This window comes from Plutella xylostella, chromosome 16 (genome assembly GCF_932276165.1).
Source record: "Plutella xylostella chromosome 16, ilPluXylo3.1, whole genome shotgun sequence".
Classification (NCBI taxonomy): domain Eukaryota; kingdom Metazoa; phylum Arthropoda; class Insecta; order Lepidoptera; family Plutellidae; genus Plutella; species Plutella xylostella.
This window is the reverse complement of record NC_063996.1, coordinates 3,946,387-3,967,354: the sequence shown is the minus strand read 5'-3', so window position 1 is coordinate 3,967,354 and position 20,968 is coordinate 3,946,387. Positions and strand designations below refer to the sequence as shown.

At 37.3% G+C, this 20,968-nt stretch overlaps 1 protein-coding gene across 1 annotated transcript; it reads right to left on the bottom strand.

Moving 5' to 3' along the window:
* Nucleotides 1-1,168: 1,168 nt before the first annotated feature.
* LOC105386843 (very-long-chain 3-oxoacyl-CoA reductase) lies at nt 1,169-20,287 on the bottom strand. The gene is made up of 6 exons (XM_048626324.1): nt 20,015-20,287; nt 11,639-11,685; nt 9,191-9,266; nt 8,383-8,551; nt 4,758-4,926; nt 1,169-4,275 (listed from the first exon to the last, which is right to left on the bottom strand). The coding sequence occupies exons 1-6, from the start codon at nt 20,163-20,165 to the stop codon at nt 3,946-3,948; spliced, it is 942 nt and encodes a 313-aa protein (XP_048482281.1). The 5' UTR covers nt 20,166-20,287; the 3' UTR covers nt 1,169-3,945.
* Between the last annotated feature and the right edge of the window lie 681 nt (nt 20,288-20,968).

The following is a 20,968-nucleotide window of genomic DNA, read 5'->3' as shown; positions in this document are numbered from 1 at the left end:
TAAAATTGTAGATAGATTATGATTCATTATCTTCGCTATACCTACCTACTGCGAAAAGCAATTAAAAGAACTTAACACTACGGCACTACTTAGAATCTCACGCTCCTTTATCCGTGAAAGCCCTGAAAGATGACTTAAATATAAGGCATTTCGCAATAAAGCGACTACATTATTAGGTACTAGTTTAAGGCTATCGATAACATCATAATAAATATGAATTTGTCTAATCAATTAGATAGGTAGATATTATTGACGTTTTACATACAATCGATATCAAAAATATCGAATTCTCGCCAACACTATTCGGAGGTCCATTTAAATTCTTCCAGCGAGCGTATAGCGCGCCGTTGTTAACATTTCGTAAGCGTTTTCTCCCACATCGAGCTATGAATATGAATATTGGCTTAGATATTTGTTTACCTTTCCTGATTGTATGGGGTATTGTGGGTTGCACTCATTCCTCTATCCTATTCCTATGAATCACTGGTGGAAAACCTCTCTGTTTTTAGAATTCAAAATGTATTGTTATGTATTGTAGAGAGAAGAAATATTTTTATGCAACAGAAATTACTTACCATAGAAGCTAAACCTTTCTTATTTTTAGCGATTTAATTTAATGCTGATGTGCCATGTGCCAAGAATTAGTTTGGTCAAGGGGGTGACCCAACAAAATGGGTGGTTTGTTTACCCTATCCAAGTCATCATCATCAGCCTATAGCAGTCCAATGCTGGACGTAGGCCTCTCCTAAAGGACGCCACTGGACGCGACCTATGTAAGTAGCTCACTTGAATATCTCCTAGCGCTCCTACCTCCCTGGTGCTCAGATCGTGGATAGAGTAATTCACTACTACGATCGTTAGTCCGGTATCCGGCGGAGATGTACTTCGGAAAGCTATTGTTATCGACGGCCCTGCCACGGGCTCGCTTGAGCATCCGGCGCCGTGCCCCCATCGTGCCCCCACTTTACGGCGTGTGTGAATTATAGACGGAAATAAAGTATCGGATTGATAGTGGTGCTAGGTGTGTAGAAGGATATTCTATGAAAAGAAAAGTTTACGTATTTACGGGCAATACCTATGAGCTTAGAAAGTATTAAATTACTTAATTACCACCTAACCAATAACCTTTGTGAGACAAATAATTCTACCTATGAAATAAAACAAAATATTGAATATTTGTGTTACCTACATTTATTAAAAAAGCTTATTTTATAAGATCTTATGAAATTTAAAATCGAGTAGACAGGCAAATAGTTTGTTACTTTAAAAATTTTGTTATTTTTTCAGTCTTCGCCCCAATCGTAGTGGACTAAAGCTGAAGAGTATCTGGCCACGGATCTAGCTTCCTCTTTGAATAAAAGACATATCATAGTGATTGCACTCAGAGTTATCATGAAGAAAACGCTTCCAATCAACGGCAGATCTAATGCCGACAGCAACTCTAAATCCATGCTGTTAACTTGAAATTCATATCCTGAACACTAAGGTTCTAATTCCGCAGTCTCCATCTTGTGGAGTAAGTAGAAAACTCTTGCACAGCACAGAAAGAGAAGCGTCAAAGTGCAACCGACCAAAATACCTTCCTCGTATGAGTTCGCCATCCAGTCTTTGAATGTCATTTGCTTTTTTATTGCCTGTGCAACGTTTATAGACTTCATCTTCAACATAGATAAGACATAAGGCATTTGGCTTCTTATCTCATTCATGTATGCCTCGAAAGGATATTTGGGTGCCACAGTCTTATTTTTCCTGTCACGATGGAATAGTTTGTTCAGTAACATTATCTTGTTGGATACATTTCCTTGTCTCATTCCATACGTATGCTGTTGCTAGGCATACAATCAATATTGTGAGGATAACACTAATTGATAAAACGTTCTTCGGAAATATATTGCCCAACATTTTAATTTGTTAATTTAACGTTTTCTAGTTAAAGGAGATATTCAAGTGTAGGGTTATTTCTTTAAAGACTAGGCGAGTCCCCTTGAGCGCTGTTGGAAAAGTCCGAGTATTTTTGTATCAAGCAATACGCAGCTAAAGTGAATAGCAGAAACCCACTCAGGTAGGCACTGAACTGCAATAAGTCTTCTGAACAAACTTCCATGTTTTTCACCCCAAAATTTTGCTTATCTTTGTCTTCTATTCTCTTTCGACATCAGTCCACCTGCAGCCCACGAAAGAATTTGCACATCCAGTTCAAAATGAAAATCAAGGAGCCAAAAGCGAAGGCGATCAAGAAGACTTGGACTAAATCGACATGTATCATGACAACTTTAAGGATGAAGTGATCAGGACCTGTTCAGCATGTGTTACGTCTGCGGGATCTTTGCTGGTGGCGGCTGGAGCAGTAGAGGAAGAGACCATAGATGGCTGCAAGTACGACGACACCCATGAATACCTTCACGGCAAGAGGACAGTCGTCAAAACTCTTGGGCTTCGTCTTTGGTTTGGTTGCATTAGTAGTGGATGACTTCTTTTTGCTTTTGGACTTCGATGAGGCCATACCAACTATTACTTCTTCGTTCATTTTGGCTGCTGTTATTTAGTCCACTGCATTAATGAGATGTAATGGGTTTGAACATGGTGAAATAGTTACGGGATTTTTTGCTTTCAGATTTGATGATTCATTTTTATTTGCATTGACATTGACGCACACTGACAAATTTTGGTTTGTTTTTGTTTCATATTTTGTGAGGAATAGACAATAAAGTCCTTCTCCTTGGGAATCACAAGGAATAGATTTATAAAAAAGCAAAGACTCTACTGTAATATCTTTATGCTACTATATTAAATTAAATAAAGTCTTAAAGTATTTTTTTTAACAATTTGTTCACTTATACTTATATTTAATTATATACTTATATGAGTATCAGAGGTCAGGCATCCAGTTGTTTCCCTTTTCTGAAAAGTGTAAACAAATATTATTTTTAATATTTTTCAATGAATAAGTACTTTTTGTTAATAGACTCTCAGAAAAGAGGATTTTTATGTCCTTAGTTATTATTCTGACATAAGATGAACCTTTCCAGTTAGTAACGTTAGTTAGGTACCTATTTTGAGTTAAATTAATATTATCTACAAGGAGTAAGATTATGTTTTATTTTTCTTGCCATTTTAACTATTGTTAGATTCGGTAAGTATACTTTTTCAGAAGAGGGTAGGTATATTATTATGTATTGTTATTGTTACTACTTTGAGACATACAATTTATATTTAGTCATCATACATTTACATACATTTCAGTATCATATTTAACTCAGGTGATGATGATGCGCGACAGCATAAACTTTATGGGATTGTAATAATTAGTAATAAAACATGATTGTATTCACTAAGTTTATTCTTAGGTAACAGCTATAGTATTACAAGTATGGCAAAACAATACCCCAGAAATGTTATAAAAATAAATTAAATGCACCTTTGGCTTCATTAAATTGCTTAAACCCACTAAGTATTTTGTTTCAAATTCATTTGTATCTACAAGATAATTGTGAAAACGTAACATCATACTTAAAGGGTCAGCCAAACATACCGTTTTTACTTAAATGTTTTGGGTTGATAATGACGAGACGTGCTTTCTATACTTCTCGCACCAAAAACCAAAGAAGTTATCAACACTTAAAGAAAAAGTAATCAGTTAAGGTCGCAAAATATTTTCTGCTCCTTTGAATTAGATAACGTTTATCGGATATCGGTTATCCAAGGGTTATAATATCACAATAGGTACATAAAGGTCCTACTTGTATGCTATTCTTTGGTGTAACTAGTAGTAATAGTTAGAAGACTTAGAAAAGACACCAGAACCGGAAAGAACAATGCATTATTTACACAATTAATTTGCGATAGAAATAAGAAATAAGGAAAGCAATAGTGCAATTAAAAGCCTAAATTAAACGTAATACAATAACCGAAGTTAGAGTAGACACTTCCAAGCAACAAAATAAATTAATTCTTCTTGTACTTTTTCAGGATTCTGTTGCGGCTGTTCTCCATGGACCGGGTGACGAGCCAAACGCCGAAGGACCCTGTCAAACTGTGGATGGTGGTGATCGCCTTGACAAAGATGGAGTGCGGGAGGTAGCCGGTGTGGCGGGAGGCGGTCCCGACGAGGTTCAGCGCTGATTTGACAAAGTCCTTGGCGGTGGGCGCGAAGAATGTGCTCCGGCGGATGCCTGACATGTTGGAGCAGACGAACCCTGGCATGATGCACTGGACGATGATGCCCTTTTTGGAGTACTCCATGCTGAGGCCCTCGGAGAACTTGTCTACGTATGCCTGTGAATTGACAGTTATGTTTGTAATCTAAACTTTAAAGCGAGCTATACTAAATCTTAAAAAGGGAATTCTTCTGGAAATAATGGGGTAGAATCCTTAAAATAATACTTCATGGTTTAATAATGAAATATTATTTCGAAATGTGTATTTGTATAGCTAGAACTTTCAGCATATAATTAATTTTACTCCAACATAATACCTATGTATTGAAACAAAGATAAATTTGAAACTGGTCAGTTCATTCGATACTGCTGAAAAGTGGAGAATATACTTTGTTACTGTTGGATTTTGCAGGTTTTTTGAGTTAAATTTAGATTTTGCATTTCACGGCTATAATCAGCTCTTCGCGTCGGCTTCTGGTAGTAGCCCTAAGCTAACAAAACCACTACCCCCGCCATCTATCTTAGACTTAAGATCATCTTCGCTAGTAGCTGCTTTATGAGGACTTACATTATAATCCTCATCATCATCATCAGCATTACCTTAGAAGCGGCGTACACCGTCAGCAGCGGGCTCGGTATGATGGACGAGGCCGAGCCGATGTTGATGACGACCCCCTTCCCCCGCTTCACCATCCCGGGCAGCACCAGCCCCGTCACCTTCGTCACCGACACTATGTTGGCCTTGATGATGGTACTCATCAACTTGTCCCTGGGAAACGAGGTTTATGTTCACAGATGCTGTTGCAAAATGTACAATGGGAATTAAGCTTCACAGCGCGGCCTGCGCGTGATCGTTGTTGACGTACACGGATATATCGCTAATCGCCATAAATACGACGTTGTGATTGGTAGACCGATCATTAAACAAGTTTATCGACGTCGATAACGGACCCGTGCAGCGGGGCCTGATGAAAGTGGTAAGTCGAAATGGGGTGCACTAAAGAAGCCTAATCGAGTAACGTATGATTTATGAATGAACCTTACACATGATCAAGGAATACAAGTATACGTCTCTGCACATGATATACGTCCGTTACTCTCTGGGCAGTCGGTTTATGATAATTTGTGGGCTAATCCTCTTACACTTTAATAAGAAGAAGCTCATACCTTTGTGCATAAACTACCATCCTAAGCTTAGTGCCAATTTCTCCATGGTCGGTTAGAGCATAACCAGGGAGTCGTGGTGACTTGTGACATATCTGTCATGAATTTTATATGGAGATGACGTTTAATTTATAAATCAATCCCTGTCGGGTAGATAACCGACTATAGAGAAATTGGCGCTTAGACTTCTTCCCACCACGCTATGATGATGATTTTATAAAAACGCTAACAGCAAATTTTCAAAATTATAACAAAGACATTTAATTCAATAGGCAAAGTAATAATTTCATTAGGGACTGCCAAGAACAAATAAATATTTATGAAATTACTCGGTCACTAACAAAATATTAATATTCATAAAATAGCAATTACTCTCAAAGAGGAAGTGCACAATTGAATTTAACTTTAGATGGGGTGAAGATTAATACAATCGAATTAATTTACAGTAAACTGCGAATAGCTTTGAAGGAAAATGGGATTTTGAAAAAGAAAACTTCAATTTCTGCAACTCGCGTGAACAGGTCATTAATTTTTTTCTTGAAATTACTGTAAGTAAGTACCGACGAAAAGACTGATAATATAAAATTACATTTTGATTCAGATATGTTTTACAGAAATAAACCACTAATTATAAGTACTTACAAATTCGGATGAGATAATTATAATCCCAAATAATATTTTGCAAATCATTTGAATTCACAAGATGCCTATTAATTACCTACTAAGTAGCAATTTACTACCGCTAGAAACCCAATTAGTAGGGTGACAATTAATTCGTCAACTTAGTGGATTGTGTCGATCAGCTTGCCAAATCATCATATTAAAATTTCCAGATCATTTACTTGAATAATATAGTGGCCCAATTTGACTGGTAAGGTTTGATACGATCATTAAGCGTCTGACATGTCATTGACAATGACAAGACATACATAGTTATAGGTGATGTATCAATATAACGAGACAGACTTGTTTGAATAATAATTTGATTTTTTTAAATTCATAAGTTTAGTTCCTAGTCAAAGGGTTATATGCCATGCATTCATTACAATGTAGCAAGAACTATTTTTTAAAATAAATTGTTTTCCCTTTAATTTTTTATACCTGAACAATACACGTAAAATTAATACAGCATTAGAAATAAACACACCCAAAACAAATATTAAGTACTGTTTACAAACACCTTATACATTTGTCACCGTACGTACGTGTTAACTTCACATTTAATTACAACGGCCATTGTCTTTGATCATTTTCAATTTAAAAAGTTAAATTGAATTGAATTTATAAAAATTTTGATTGTTGGACTGCTTTTTAAAACACGAATTTTAAATGTGATATTTCAAGCTTAAATCAGGGATACGAAACGCTCGACATCTGTCCGGTACTAGCATCCACTTTTAATCACTTACACCACATAAAACTATAATCCTTCATATTTTATACTGATTCCGTACACTAGCTGGGCGTTGAAAATATTAAAAAGTCGCGTTCGCAAAAATATTAAAAACCAAGCGCCTGTCGCTGTCAAATAGCAAAACATATTTAAATTTCCCGGCGCAGATACGGCCGGGCGCAAATAATCCGGCACGATAAAGCCTCCGATAGTTGGAATAATATTTCTATTCGACCGTCAGCAGTTATTTCATACGGGTGCCAATATGTGAACACCTGCGCTCTACGTTTAGAAATCGTTTTTCGAACGAATCCAATGCGGTTTCCGAACGAGCCGCGCGTTCAATTTCTTGACTGTTCGAAGTATTAGATCGAGTTGATATTGGCTCAAAAGTTTGGGACGTGAATTTTGTAACCAATAGTGCGGATATGTTACGGGTCACAGCGCGAAAGCCAATGCAACTCGATAGAATTGATGCTTGAAGATTTTTAACAAAAAAAAACAAGAATATATTTGCTAGCTATACATTGTTACTGTTACTATTATTAGCAGGGTGTTTACTAGTTTGATGTATGTGCGCGACATTGTGCGTGTTTACATAAGTATGGATTTCATTTATTTCTGTCGAATGTTCAATGTACCTATAATACCAGGATTAACCAACTACAGAATTGACATGGTTTTGTATGGGTACCTACGTTAATATTCAATACTCACCCAATACAATATGATATACCGGGATTAATACATCATTAATTATGCAAGTATTTACGTGAACTAAGTTAATGAGATACTTTGTTTTGTTTATAATGATAATGATGTAACATTTTGCAATCAATTGGTAAATTTCAATGCAACCCAATACCGTGATGATTATAGCTGGTCATCGGAATTCCCAAACATTAATACTTACAAACTTACTAATTGTTTATTACTACACAAAAATGTCGTATTGTTTCGAGAGACTAAACAACGAATTGTTTCGTGACACAGTCGATAGGAAAAATAAATTGAAAAGATTGAAATCAAATGACATAATATACCTGATAAAATACTAGACATACCGCAGCGTTTGTTAGTTATAATATTATTCAAATCAATACAAAATATTATAGTATAAGTAATAAATTTAGACTCTGAACATAAGTAGCTTTGTGTTCAAACTAAACCACACTAAGTAAATTCAAGCAAATAATAATCGACCTACAGAGTCTTCGAAAATATTGCGATGTCATTTGATTACCCGTGTCCGTGTTGAGTGCCCACTACGAATGTATAATGATTTGTCAAGCCTCTATTCTATTCTATTCTCTGTGGGGGTGTAAGTACTTGCACCTGGCTCTCTCGAGTGGAACCTTTGTGCATATCCCAAAGGTCTAAACTGCCTTCCTAAGCTTAGACCATTTCCTATCACGCTGCCTGGTCCACTGCGGGTTGGTGGGTTCACATAATTATCTAGATGTGCTAAATCTAGATATGCAGGTTTCCTCACGATGTTTTCCTTCACCGTAAGAGCGCCGGGATTCGAACCCGCATCTCTTGCGTGAGAAGCGGGCACTTACCCGACTGAACTACCACCGCTCCCATTTGACAAGCCTCAAATACAATAATGATTTTCCGATCGACTACATCTGTAATATTCCATCCCACCGTCAACATGCAACTCACCAATCAGGCACGTCCAGATAATACTCCGGGTACGCGTAAGACACGCCGACATTGTTGACCAGGGTCCCGATCTCCAAGTCCGCGATCTCCTTGGCAATGCTCTCGTAAATGTGGTCACCCTCACTGAAGTCCACTTGGACGATCTTCGTGCTCACTTTGTACTCTTTTTCTGCGAATAAAAACTATGTTTATTTAAATGTTTCGTATATTTTTTCCTTAGATCTTCACAATCAAGGGTTGGCTGGGAGAAATAGCAATTTGGCAATAATATACCTAATAGCCAATATAGGATCAAAGACAGGCGCCAGTGTACTTACTAAGTTTCTAATTTTATATTTTGTTTTCTTTACAATAAAGTTTTTTAATAAATAATGGCCAAATTGTTACTAGTAATAAAAAGGTCGTGGTTTAAGTTTCCATATTATATTAAAGATGATAAATTATCTATAGACACACACAAAGTACGGTCAGCTGCATAAGTCGTTATACACTTCTGTACCTTGTCAAACTGACGAACCGTCAATATTTCAATGAATGGATAGTCGATTTCAGATTGACAAGGTACAAAAGTGTATAGCTACTTATGCACCTACCGTACCGTACCTATACCTTGTTTCACGGGGACATCTGATACTAAACAAAAACTACCCTTATTCTAATGTAAATAATAAAATCTAATCTATTTATTCGTATAACCGCATTCGAATCGGTCGTTCTTAGTGGTCACAGACAAGCTATACAAAACAAAACTATGATGAAAACAAACAAGTCTCTATTTCGCAGGGTCAGAAATAGAATCAACGCTTACCAATTTCTTCTTGTGTCGTTTTGAGTTTGTCCATAGAACGACTGACTAGAACGATATCACATCCCCGCGCGGCAAGCTGCAACAAAGTATAATAATTAAATTAATATTGAAGTCGTGATTCTGTTTTTTTTTTCTTAATATTTATAATGATCTCCAGCTAACCTAGCACAGGGCGCAAAACACGGATATAAAGAAGTGACAAAAGTGTGAGTTAGCCTTGTTTCAGGCTCACTCCCATCGATCGCGCGTTTCTCAACTTTCATCACGTTTTGATGTGCACGTCTTACACCCCATACTAGGCCTTCTGGTCAAACTTTCGGAAATAGTTTGGCTCTATCATTGATAACACTGCGTACTTATTTATAATAAGACAATAATTCCTATTTGTATTGAAAAAGGTTAGAGAAGGAAGTATGAAGGTACATAATATTATATGCAATAACGCTGAACTTTATATTCTTATTTTATAGAAGTTCCCTCTTTATACGTTTCGATAATATTTCAATGCGTGAACGTATAGAAAGGATCAAGTTTACGTAGACAGGACTCTGGGCCTGTACCCGTTAGACTCATGTGAAATCATAAGATAAGATAAGATAAAGATAAAATACTCTTTATTGCACACAAAAAGAAACAGTATTACAAACAGTATCATAGTCACTCAAAAAGCGCGATGCCTACAAAAAATAATTCCCCATCCCATAAAAATAATCTCAGCAACTATTTCAATTAGTAGGTAAATGTTATATTTATTAATTTAATTTGTTTACTTTATGTACAATGTGTTCGAGCAGGTGGACTGTTAGCCAGACCGGTAGTATTAGCAACATATACAGGGGGTTGCAAAAAGGGTATAGTAGTCCGACACCCACATGTGCAGCATGTTATATCTAAGTCCGAAAATAAATCAGTTTTTTTTCTACATGTTTTATTTTCAACACTCTGTATACTTAATAATTTTTTACCAGTCAACCTGCTGGAGTTTCAGACAGTTAAAGTAAGAAATTCCAAAAATATAAGTTTTTTTGTGAATCACTGAAAAAAACAGAATTAATATAAATCCACAAAAACAAAATAATAAACCTACCTACCTACAATTTATAAAAATACATTCCAACATTCCAAATACATTTCCTTTTTTTATATACAGGCAGAGTTCCCCAACACACGGAACGAGTTGGTAACACACCAGTAATACAATATGGAAGTGTCCGGTACCTACGTTTTACGATGCAAGTCTGCATAAATATCAGGGATTGAATAACTTTACGGCGTATTCTACGCTTTCTTCAATATACTACCTCCCTTCCTCTCTATTCTGAATAAAAAAGTGAGTGTATTGAATTTCATAAGCGAACGGGGCTGACTATCAAATCGTAGTGATGTTTTATTGAAAGCATTCAATTTATGTGTGAGAGTTCCACTTGAATTTTGTTTATTTATTCTCTATCTATGTTATGTTGGACTTGGATTGTTACTTACATCATTAAATAGTTTTATACAAATAACATTATGTTTAAACTGACCATTGTAAATCTTCAAGAGGGTATTAATGACTACAAAAATATAAATATTACCTATAATCAATCCCCAAAAAACCGAGGGTTACCCTCAAGGCCCAAGACCGACAACCTAAAAAAAATACAGGTTATCGGTAGTGGTTGGGCTAGGAAGCATGGCGCTCCTCAGTATAGGCCTATGACCAACTTTAGACCATTAAGTATGTAAGCGTCTACCTTTCGTTATCGCATTCAGTATTCTTTGTTTGAAAATTCACGCAAGTGCGTCCGCTTCTTCGGCATTTCCGACCTTTCTCCATACATTTATGACAATCCGTTTAATGCGATGGTACCGATGGTGATACCGATAGGTAGAGTAGTAGAGTGATCTACCAATGCATTAAAAGATGGCTCCGCATTTCACCAACCCGCACTAGGCCAGCGTCGTGGACTAGGCCTTTAGGAGGGGTTTTAACACTTCCTTCATTGGAAGGAGACGTGCCCCAGCAGTGGGGACGTGATGGGTCGTGATGATCTGTCAAATATCACGTCAAATTAGCGTTGACACGCTGAAAGCTGATACGGGGAAATTACACAAACGTATCCGACTTACAATGGAGCGGTGGCGGTGTACGTAGGTATCTATGAAGCTAATAATATAATTGTACAATCAGCAAAAGAACTACTGGCCATCCCAGCAAATACTATAGTTTTATGATCGAGGTACTAATGGGTGATACGCAATAGTTTACTTGCCTAAGGTGATAAATGACATGAAAAGTTCTGACTGTACCTCTCATCTCTTTTGCTGACTGTACCTGCATGCATATTATATATACCAACTCTATCAGTAGCCAGCTAAGTTACATGCCTTCCGGGGTTCTAAGAAGTTGAAAGCCAAGTGGTATTAATAGAATCACAACACTAATTACGGAAATAGATATCTTACCTCCCGAGCGTACTGCTTTCCGATGCCGTCAGTGCAGCCCGTCACAACTGCAATAGAGGTATTTAGATTAGTTTAGCTATTAACGTGCGAGTTACGTTTCTGTTCAAACAACTTGATAGTTGGTACAGTTCAGTTACAACAATTTGGAGGTTGGCAGCGAATGCACTTTTGTACCTTATGAAATTAAAAAACCACTAAATTCTTTCAAAGTTTGACTGTTTGTTATTAAATTTGGGCACCGACTGGTGGGCCGGCGCAGTACCGCTGGAGTGACGCGGTGGAGGCGGACCTGCGCGAGCTACAAGCCGTAGACTGCACTGGACCGTCAGAAGTGTCAATCTCTTGTATGTGCCAAGACTCACTTTGGGTCGCTGAGCCAGCGGAGTAAGTAAGTTATTAAATTTTGACAAACCACAAAAGTGTTACTTAAGGAAGTATCAAGTTGTTTAGTCCGTACTGTAACGACGGACGAAATATGGTTGCAGCAGACTGAAGTCTTACGGTAAAATCGGGAACTAACCTTGTCTATCATACTATCAGACTTGGTTCCATGAATACTTAGGGCTGATTTTTCAATGGTCAGATAAATGTTATCTGTGGAATAAAATTGTTGCTGTCACTGTTTAATACAAACATTCAGTCGTGACATCATCAGAATTATTCTCCATAGGTATAACTTTTATCTGACTATTGAAAAATTAACCCTACGTTGAGTACATATCCACGACTATCGGACTAAAGTGGTGACGCGGACTCTACAACTAGCTGTGTTGCGATCTCGAATCATATTGACACTTAGATCGATAGTCGGTTCATCGGGATGTGAATGAGATCTTGATAAACGCCTCTGTCGGTAGCTTTTGCAACTAATAAAATTATCTATTTATCGAAATAAAGCAATATAATTAATTATTATAGTGCAATGGTATTTCAGAAAATGATCTGTTAATTGAGTTACCCCTACCATTCGGATTAGACGATACCCACCCGCTTCGCAACATCTGTATAACCCACAGCATCCTGTATAATAATAATAATAGGTAGCTCTAATACATTATTCTGCGAAGGAGGGCTGAGTAAACGTCTCATGTTCTGAACAAACTGAAATTTACATAATTTGAAAGTGATGCCTAGAGCAAACCTATCCTTAGTTACATTTTGTATACAATATTGTGATATCTACGATACGTGGTCGAAAAATATGGACGGGTTTTAGTGATCGGATTTATGCAGGTTGTAAAAAAAATCATTTTCCATAGACGGCCGAATGGCGTAGTGGTTAGTGACCCTGACTACTGAGCCGATGGTCCCGGGTTCGATTCCCGGCTGGGGCAGATATTTGTTTAAACACAGATATTTGTTCTCGGGTCTTGGATGTGCCCGTAAAATGGCAATAGGCCTGCCCCCTATTACATTGGGACTAACATAACACTCTGGCGAAAAGTGGGTGCAGCAATGCACCTCTGCCTACCCCGCAAGGGAGTACATTAGTACAAGGCGTGAGTGCGTGTTTTTTTTTCCATAGAAAAAAATTCACATGACCAACAACAACACTACTAATATACCTACCTAACATGCGGCACACTAGTGCACACGTAGATTTCGGCTTAGTATACCCTTTTTGCAACAGCTTTTTTCTAATACGGGCATTGTCTTACACCTGAGTACAGTCGGGAGCAGAGAAATCTGACCTTTGTGGGGTCTGCTCTGTAGTCTAGTGTATTGGAGGTGCCTATATTATTATACGTACTTACGAGTACCTATAATTAAATGCTAAAGTTTGCTTGTTTGTTTATCCTTCTTAGAATCTTCTGAAATTACCTAAAATCCTAACTAATATTATAAATGCGAAAGTAACTTTCTGCGTCTGTCCGACTGTCTGTCTGTCTGTTACTCTTTCACATAAGATCTAGACCCTGGGAAAGAACATAGGCTACTTTTTATCCCGGAATTCTACGGGAATACTTTTAATGGCGAAGCTAAGCTCGCGGGAACAGCTAGTAGGTTAAATGTATATTGTTCTCTTTTACTTATAATCTTACTAGCTGTTCCCGCGCGCTTCGCTTCGCCTTAAAAAGTTTTCCCGTGGGAATTCCGGGATAAAAAGTAGCCTATGTTCTTTCCCAGGGGTCTAGATCTCATTCAAATCCGTTCAGTAGTTTTGGCGTGAAAGAGTAACAGACAGACAGACAGACAGACAGACACAGTTACTTTCGCATTTATAATATTAGTTAGGATAAACGTCCTGATAATATTCAGTAATTAATTATCTCCTTTTAAAAGCCCTTTCAAAGTAAGTAGTTGGTGATAATGTCTCATACAAGAGTTGATCAAACAGCACTTTGTTGGAAGTTTTCTGGATTAGTTAAGCGGATGTTGCGCGAAGTTTCCCAAGAGATTTACTACTTTCTCTACATTGCTTATTTACGATCAGTTAACTATTACTTGGTTAGTGCTTGATATACAGGGTGGGACTTTATCAGTGTCACATCACAGCGAGTGAGTCCTGAGTTCAATGTAGCTGTCATTCATACTGAGCAACTTTTATAATGGACCAGCACTGAAATCAGATAGAGAAAAACGTTTAAAAAACCTCTGATCCAAAATGTACGCTGTTTATTTTTCAGGGTTTGGGAGTTAGAACAGTAACGAAATAATTTTGAAAAATGTTGGGTATCTGCCGACGAGACATACACGTTAACATTTCCTCCTGTATAAGCAACAACATCGCGATGTCACAAATAAATAAGCTTAATTTTAGGACGCTTACAAATTAATTGTCGTCTAAAAAACTTTACATAGTTATGAAATAGTAATAATACTTGTTAATCTTAATAATTATTATTATCTGCCCCGCACACGCGGAACAGAACAAAAATCTTCTACCTTATTTACACAGTGTGTCTTTATTCGCACTCGGAGGGCACTTAAAAGTTGAAAACTCCTGTCTGGGGAGGATTTAGCCTCTAGCTCCAAATGCAGCGGGTGTTTGTGAAATGTAACGTTATATGAACTGAAATATAAGAGGAGCATTAGCCTAATAAGTCCGCCGGGATCAAGTATAAGCGCGCAAATGTAGCCAAGTTTTTGCATCAGCCTGTATATGTAGGTATGTATAGTGCGCCTTTATTTAGTTTTTGCATTTGCGTAGTAGATTTTATGAACTAGTGAGTAAGTAATTGAAGTATAGTTATAGTTATAGAAAAGGGGAGGGCAACCAGTGCCCATTCGCCACTGCGACCCAAAAGATCTATTGTGCCCAGGTCTTTTATAAACCTGATGATTTTACCGGGAGGGAGAGACCTGACATCTATAGGGGCTAATTTGTAGCCGCCCAAGATTCTGTTTCGCTTGTAAATGATGGCCTCACATTCACAGAGAATATGCATGGGCGTTTCGTCCTCTTCATTGCAGAATCTACAAGTTTGTAGTGAAGTAGGTATTAAAAGGTGTTATGAAACCATGTGTGCTAACTCTAGGTGGCCTGATAATATATTATTATAATGTCGCAGTACCACCGATCAGCAAAATCTATTTGGTTGCGGTCATATCATTACATTTACATTGCATACGCGTTCATAGTACAGTCAACAACAGAATCAGCTAAGCCTTGAGTGTGATTCAAAACAAATCAGAAAAAAAAAAATTGACGAGACGCTGCTCGACAGTACATGTTTACAGGTGACACTGGTTTCCAAGGTCGCATAGTATAGTCAACACCGTAGCGATCTACTCTTTTGTAGTACCTACCCTCTCAAATATTGAAGTACCTACTCACATAAGTAGAAGGAAAGAGAAGGCCTGGAAGGAGGAAATGGGGAGTAACGCGTGTGAATTTGCCGCTAGGGGCGCTGGTGTCGACTGAGGTTAAGTGACATTTTACTTTTCATATAATTTGTTTGGCGGGCTTCGTGATAAATTATATTTTCGTTCATTTCCCTGTTGAAAAGTGATCTCTTTTCGCGAAATTATCGCAAATATGGATTATTTATCGATGAATGTGCACGCTTTGAAAGCTGAATTAAGGAAAAGAGGCGCATAAATAAGCGGTCTCAAAGAGCAGCTAATTCACAGGTTAGTTTGTTTACTGTTTACAAACTTATTTTTTACGAAATGTATGCTTGTTTGCTTAGGTAACAGCTATGTTTTTGCTTTTTACAGACACCAAGACTATGACCGTAACAGTAACTTGGTTGTTAACGTAGAGGACAGCATCATACAACAAAATGATTCAGTGTATACTGTTGAGTGGCCTTAAGAAACTTTGTATAGCAGTGTAAACACTAAAAATGAAACTCCAGATCTAGATATTGTCACCAATGAGTAACTACTTTGGAATTTATGTATAGTGTACGTACATACCATCGCTCTTACGGTGAATGAAAACATCGTGATAAAACCTGCATATCTAGATTTTCGAACCCACCAACCTGCAGAGGACCAGTGTGGTAGGAAATGGTCCAAGCTTAGGAGTGGAGTTTAGACCTTAAGGCGGACATGGACAAAGGCTCCATTCGAGTGAGCCAGGTGCAGGTACTGACACCCCACAAATAATAGAATACTTAGTATACTATACTACCATTATTAAGTTTCAACTAACAACTCAACCAGCATTCATTGTGTGGATTACTAATGTGTTATATTTTTTGTATAGCAGTGTGTTTAAACGGAGAGGATAAATAAAAGTTAAATCAGTGTGTAATTCTTTTATTTTTAGTGTATTTATTAAATGCCTAATCCTTATTTACATTATGTTCTTTCTGAAATTGGTTATAATGATTTTCACAAACACGAGATTATCGGATAATAATTATTTCACAAGCCACTGTTTTAGAACAGTTTTATCACTTGGTAACATATGTCCTCCTTTTCTTTCCCAATATAACGGATCTGAACAACATTGCGGCATAGTAACTCGATATGATGATAGTTATTTTATAATTAATAAGCTTATAAGATTCAAGATTTAAAAACTTTATTTGGCGCCAATTTGATAAAGTCGCCTTTGATAAATTTGACAGCTATGGTACCTCTTTACCTCAGTCGACAGTGGCGCCAACTGGTGAGCAAAAAAACGGTAGTCCCCATTGACGTGGCTGTGCAATATCAAAGAGTGGACCGGTGTATAAACTGTGGAAGAAATACTTAAACTGGCCAAGAATAGAGAGCGCTGCAAAGAGCCGACTGCCAACCTCCAATGATGGAGAGGCACTACAAGAAGAAGAACTCACATAAAATATCGTGGAACCTAATATACCCTACCGGATCTGTAGTGAAACTACTACGTCACTTTAATTTTATTCGCATAACTTACGTATCCAATACGTAGACCATAGACGGAGTAGGTACCAATAGTGCAACGTCACGAAAAAATTAAACCTCAGCCGTAGTCACATTACGTCACACCGACCAAAATTGCACCTTATCCACGTAGGAACAAGTCATAATTCAACGATTACATTCTTTGCACGTCCATTTGGCGACCTAGAGGAAACTCGCGACTTTCACCGCCGAGACAAGTTCAAGGCAAACCGGTTCTTAAAATCACCAACACAAGGCCACTTTTTCGTTGACACATTGTCAGGCCCTCAACCTCAACTTGTTCTAGCGTTGAGCGTGAAAGTTCTACAATAATAACTTATTGGCATTAATATGTTTCGCATCAAATATATGAGTAAGTAACTTATTTTTATTAATATTTTATCTGTCTGGTCAGACAAGGTCATTTCACTCGTCTACCTACTACTAAATAATTTTGTGCGTTATTCGGAAAATTATTGCTGACACAGGAATGATCCTAGGTGAAACGAGGTCGGTGATGTAAGATACTGTAACTTTTTATAAAAAAATCGCCATGGAAACCCAAATTCTAATTCAAAGCTAGTAAACAGCCAGCAATATGCTCATTAAAGGTTGTCTGGCAGAGATTGCTTTAAGCAATAAGACCGCCTTTTTGTACTATTTTATATATAAGTTGTGAAATTTTTGTTATTGATGTTTCCTTTAATGGTGCAAAATAAAGAGTATTCTATTCTATTATATTCTGAAGGACTATCACTTCTCTATCTACCTACGGGTCCAATGATCATTGGAATTAGATGGTAAATTGGAGTGGTCTCCGTGGACGTATTATAAATTATAATCAACCGCTAAACAATATCCCAGAGGTGTGGATTTAGATTAGATGATAATTTTAAACTCAATTACTCCTTTATCTAATACGTAAGTACCTGTCTGTTGCTGTTTATGTTATAACAAGTTATTTTCATGAAGAAATTGGGGGTTTAAGGGGTAGGTACGTAATTATGTATAAGTAAGTATATCTAGTATACACTAGGTTAATAAATAAATCTCAAACATGGCGGTTGTTGTGGCTTGCGGCATGGTACGGATGGATGGCTCTGGCAGTAGTTTCGATAACAAATTGATAAGAAATATCATAAATACAGGGTTGTCTCTTCCCTTGTCGAATTTAACCTCAGTGCAGTTCAGTTATGAAAATTCCTCCTTTGCCAAAAGCATAGCGACAGGTACCTACGCACCTAATATTAAATGAAAATTGTTGCCAGGCGATGTTTTAATATCGCTACACTATGAAACTAAATTCAGGACATACAGGTGGAACATACAAAGAGGAAAGTGTAGAAATATTGAGCCCTTTCTCCTGATTTTATCATGAATAAATATTTTAAGTTAAGCGGTGTAGTTTACAATTTTTATTTTAATAGATTTTAAGTTAAATTGTATCAAATACCTCTTGAAATAATCATCATAATCACGAGCCATCACGTCCCCACTGCTGGGGCACGGGTCTCCTTCCAATGAAGGAAGGGTTTTAGTGTGAAATAATACTACTAATATACTTACCTACTGAGTTAGGCTGACTCCTATTGCTTCAGTTCTCATTCCTATTCACCCTAATTTAGATTATGTACATTCAAATTAATCAGTAGTCAAATACAATACAGATCTTACGCAAACGATTATTCAGTGGTTCAGCGTACTTTACACCCATTATTGTAATGACCCAGAAAATTTGCAATGTCAATGAATAGAAGCGAAACAATTAACATAACAATACGGACATATAATACGGACTGGCTGATTCTTTAAAAAGTTATTTTACCTAAGTCCTATCTACAACCAAAATTTGTAGATAGGACTTAGGTAAAATAAAATTTGGTCATGTGCAATAAAAAGTACCTAAGTGTATAATCTGTACATAGCTACCTAGTATGAAAAATTATACTTACCTATTTTATTTAAGTATTCATCATTACTAATTTAGATAATTTTATCTTCTGAAATTAATACCTCGGTAAGGAGTTAAGGACTTAGTTACTGAAGATATCTTCAATATTGAAACAATTTAACAATTCAAAGTGGACTTGTGATGCGATTGATAATAATATTATTATTCTCAATACAAGAAACTCCTTCGTGAAAAAAATCAACATAGGTACCTACATTTCCCGCGAGCTTTACTTTGCCTCAAAAAGCTTTTAATTCCCGTAGGAATTCTGGGTGAAAAAGTAGAATGTATGTAGGTACTTAAAGTCTGTTATCTCAGTCTGAACGGTTCATCAAGAGTCGATGGTTATCGTTATATTGGCGGGACAATCGACTGTTGATGAACCGTTTGGAATCTGTCTGAGATTAAAAAACAGACTTAATAGCTGTGTTTATCCATGGTGGTTTTCAGTATACCAAATTGCCAAAAGTCCTAAAAATAGGCCCAGAAGTTTTACCGTGAAAATTTACAATACATCCAATACTTTCACGTCTATGTATTTATTTATAGGTTTATTAGTAGGATAGGTGGCCAATGTACCTACCTGCTATAATTTTTATTGTAGGTATAGTTATAAGTAATAACATTAAGTAACTAATAACCCATTAGAGTGAGGCTTTAACATACCTAACTAGGTACTTAGTTATTACGTTATATGGACACTAAATTAATATTTCCATTATGAAGCCATTAACTTATTAACACGGAAGTTGGAATTTACATTCACTTATCTGAAATAGGTACCTACTTACGTACTTACCTACTTAGTTAGGTAGGTATTTTATATGCAACTAAATACCTACCTACTATGCACATTTAATTTACAACGTACCTAGTACCTACCAAAAGATGACCCGAAGCACCTAACCAGAAGTTGACCTATTTATGCATGTGACCAAACAAACCAAAAATAACAATCATACTTACCTTATACTTATGAATTGTAGGTAAGTGTGGTAGCCGGTAGATGTGGAAGGCCGAAGACAGAGTGTTGTGGTGCTCTTTGGCAGAGGGCTATGTCCAGCAGTCGACGATTGCCGACGACGGATGTTCAATAATGAATAATCACTGAAAAATTTACTTACGTGCCCATTTCCCCTTCGCCTTGTAATCCACTTTATTCACCACCGGTCCAATGATATACGTGTACAGCACTTTATACAGGGAATACACCACATAAGACAAAGACGCTCCTAGAAACGCAATGGCAATCTTTTCAAGACCGCTTAACGCCATTTTGCTAGCAATAACTGAGAAATAAATATTGTATTTTTGTTCCGAGAGTGAGGTTAGGAGAGAGTGTCAAAGTTGCCCGACTGACACTGTTCGCGCATGCGCACTGGCGGTCGAAGAAAGTGAGCATGCGCCGAATGAACGATAGTGCGCCGAAGGCAGACGACCGCTCCCGAATTTCAATCAGCTCCAGAAAGAGACGACCGATATGCCTGTCTCTGTCTCGTCTGATAAGACATGTGGGGTCATTGTGCATCGTGGTACTCATACTTACCATGATTCATGCTGTACAAACTGTTGCAAATGAATTGCTTATAGTAGCACATGTACGGGATTATTCGTGTGGATTCTCCATTCGAGAACTCGTTTGTCCCACAAATGATGGGTTCTTCGGTATAATGGCCGGCCCACTGCCACTTCAGCTTACAGTTTTACGTCACTAACTCATAGAAGCCCATTTTAATAATCGTAGTTTTAACCTGTATAAGTAGTAAGTACATAATAAATTAATTGTTTAGCTTAGTATACGCCAGACGGCCTAGCACTAAGCGCAAGACACGTACGTCAGTAGTACGTGACAAAAGATTTCTGAAGCAACGTGGCTCTCAAAAACCGCGCAATGTCAATTGGCGCGGCGCAAAACTTTTGTCTTGCGCCCCGTGCTAGGCCTTCTGGTATACGGTATACACTAACAGAAGTACTTACTTATGTTCCTTGCACTTATCCCTGTCCCCAGTCAATCTAATCTAAACTATAATTAGTAACTTTACTGTAAGTAACTTATAAAGTAACCTATTACCTATAGG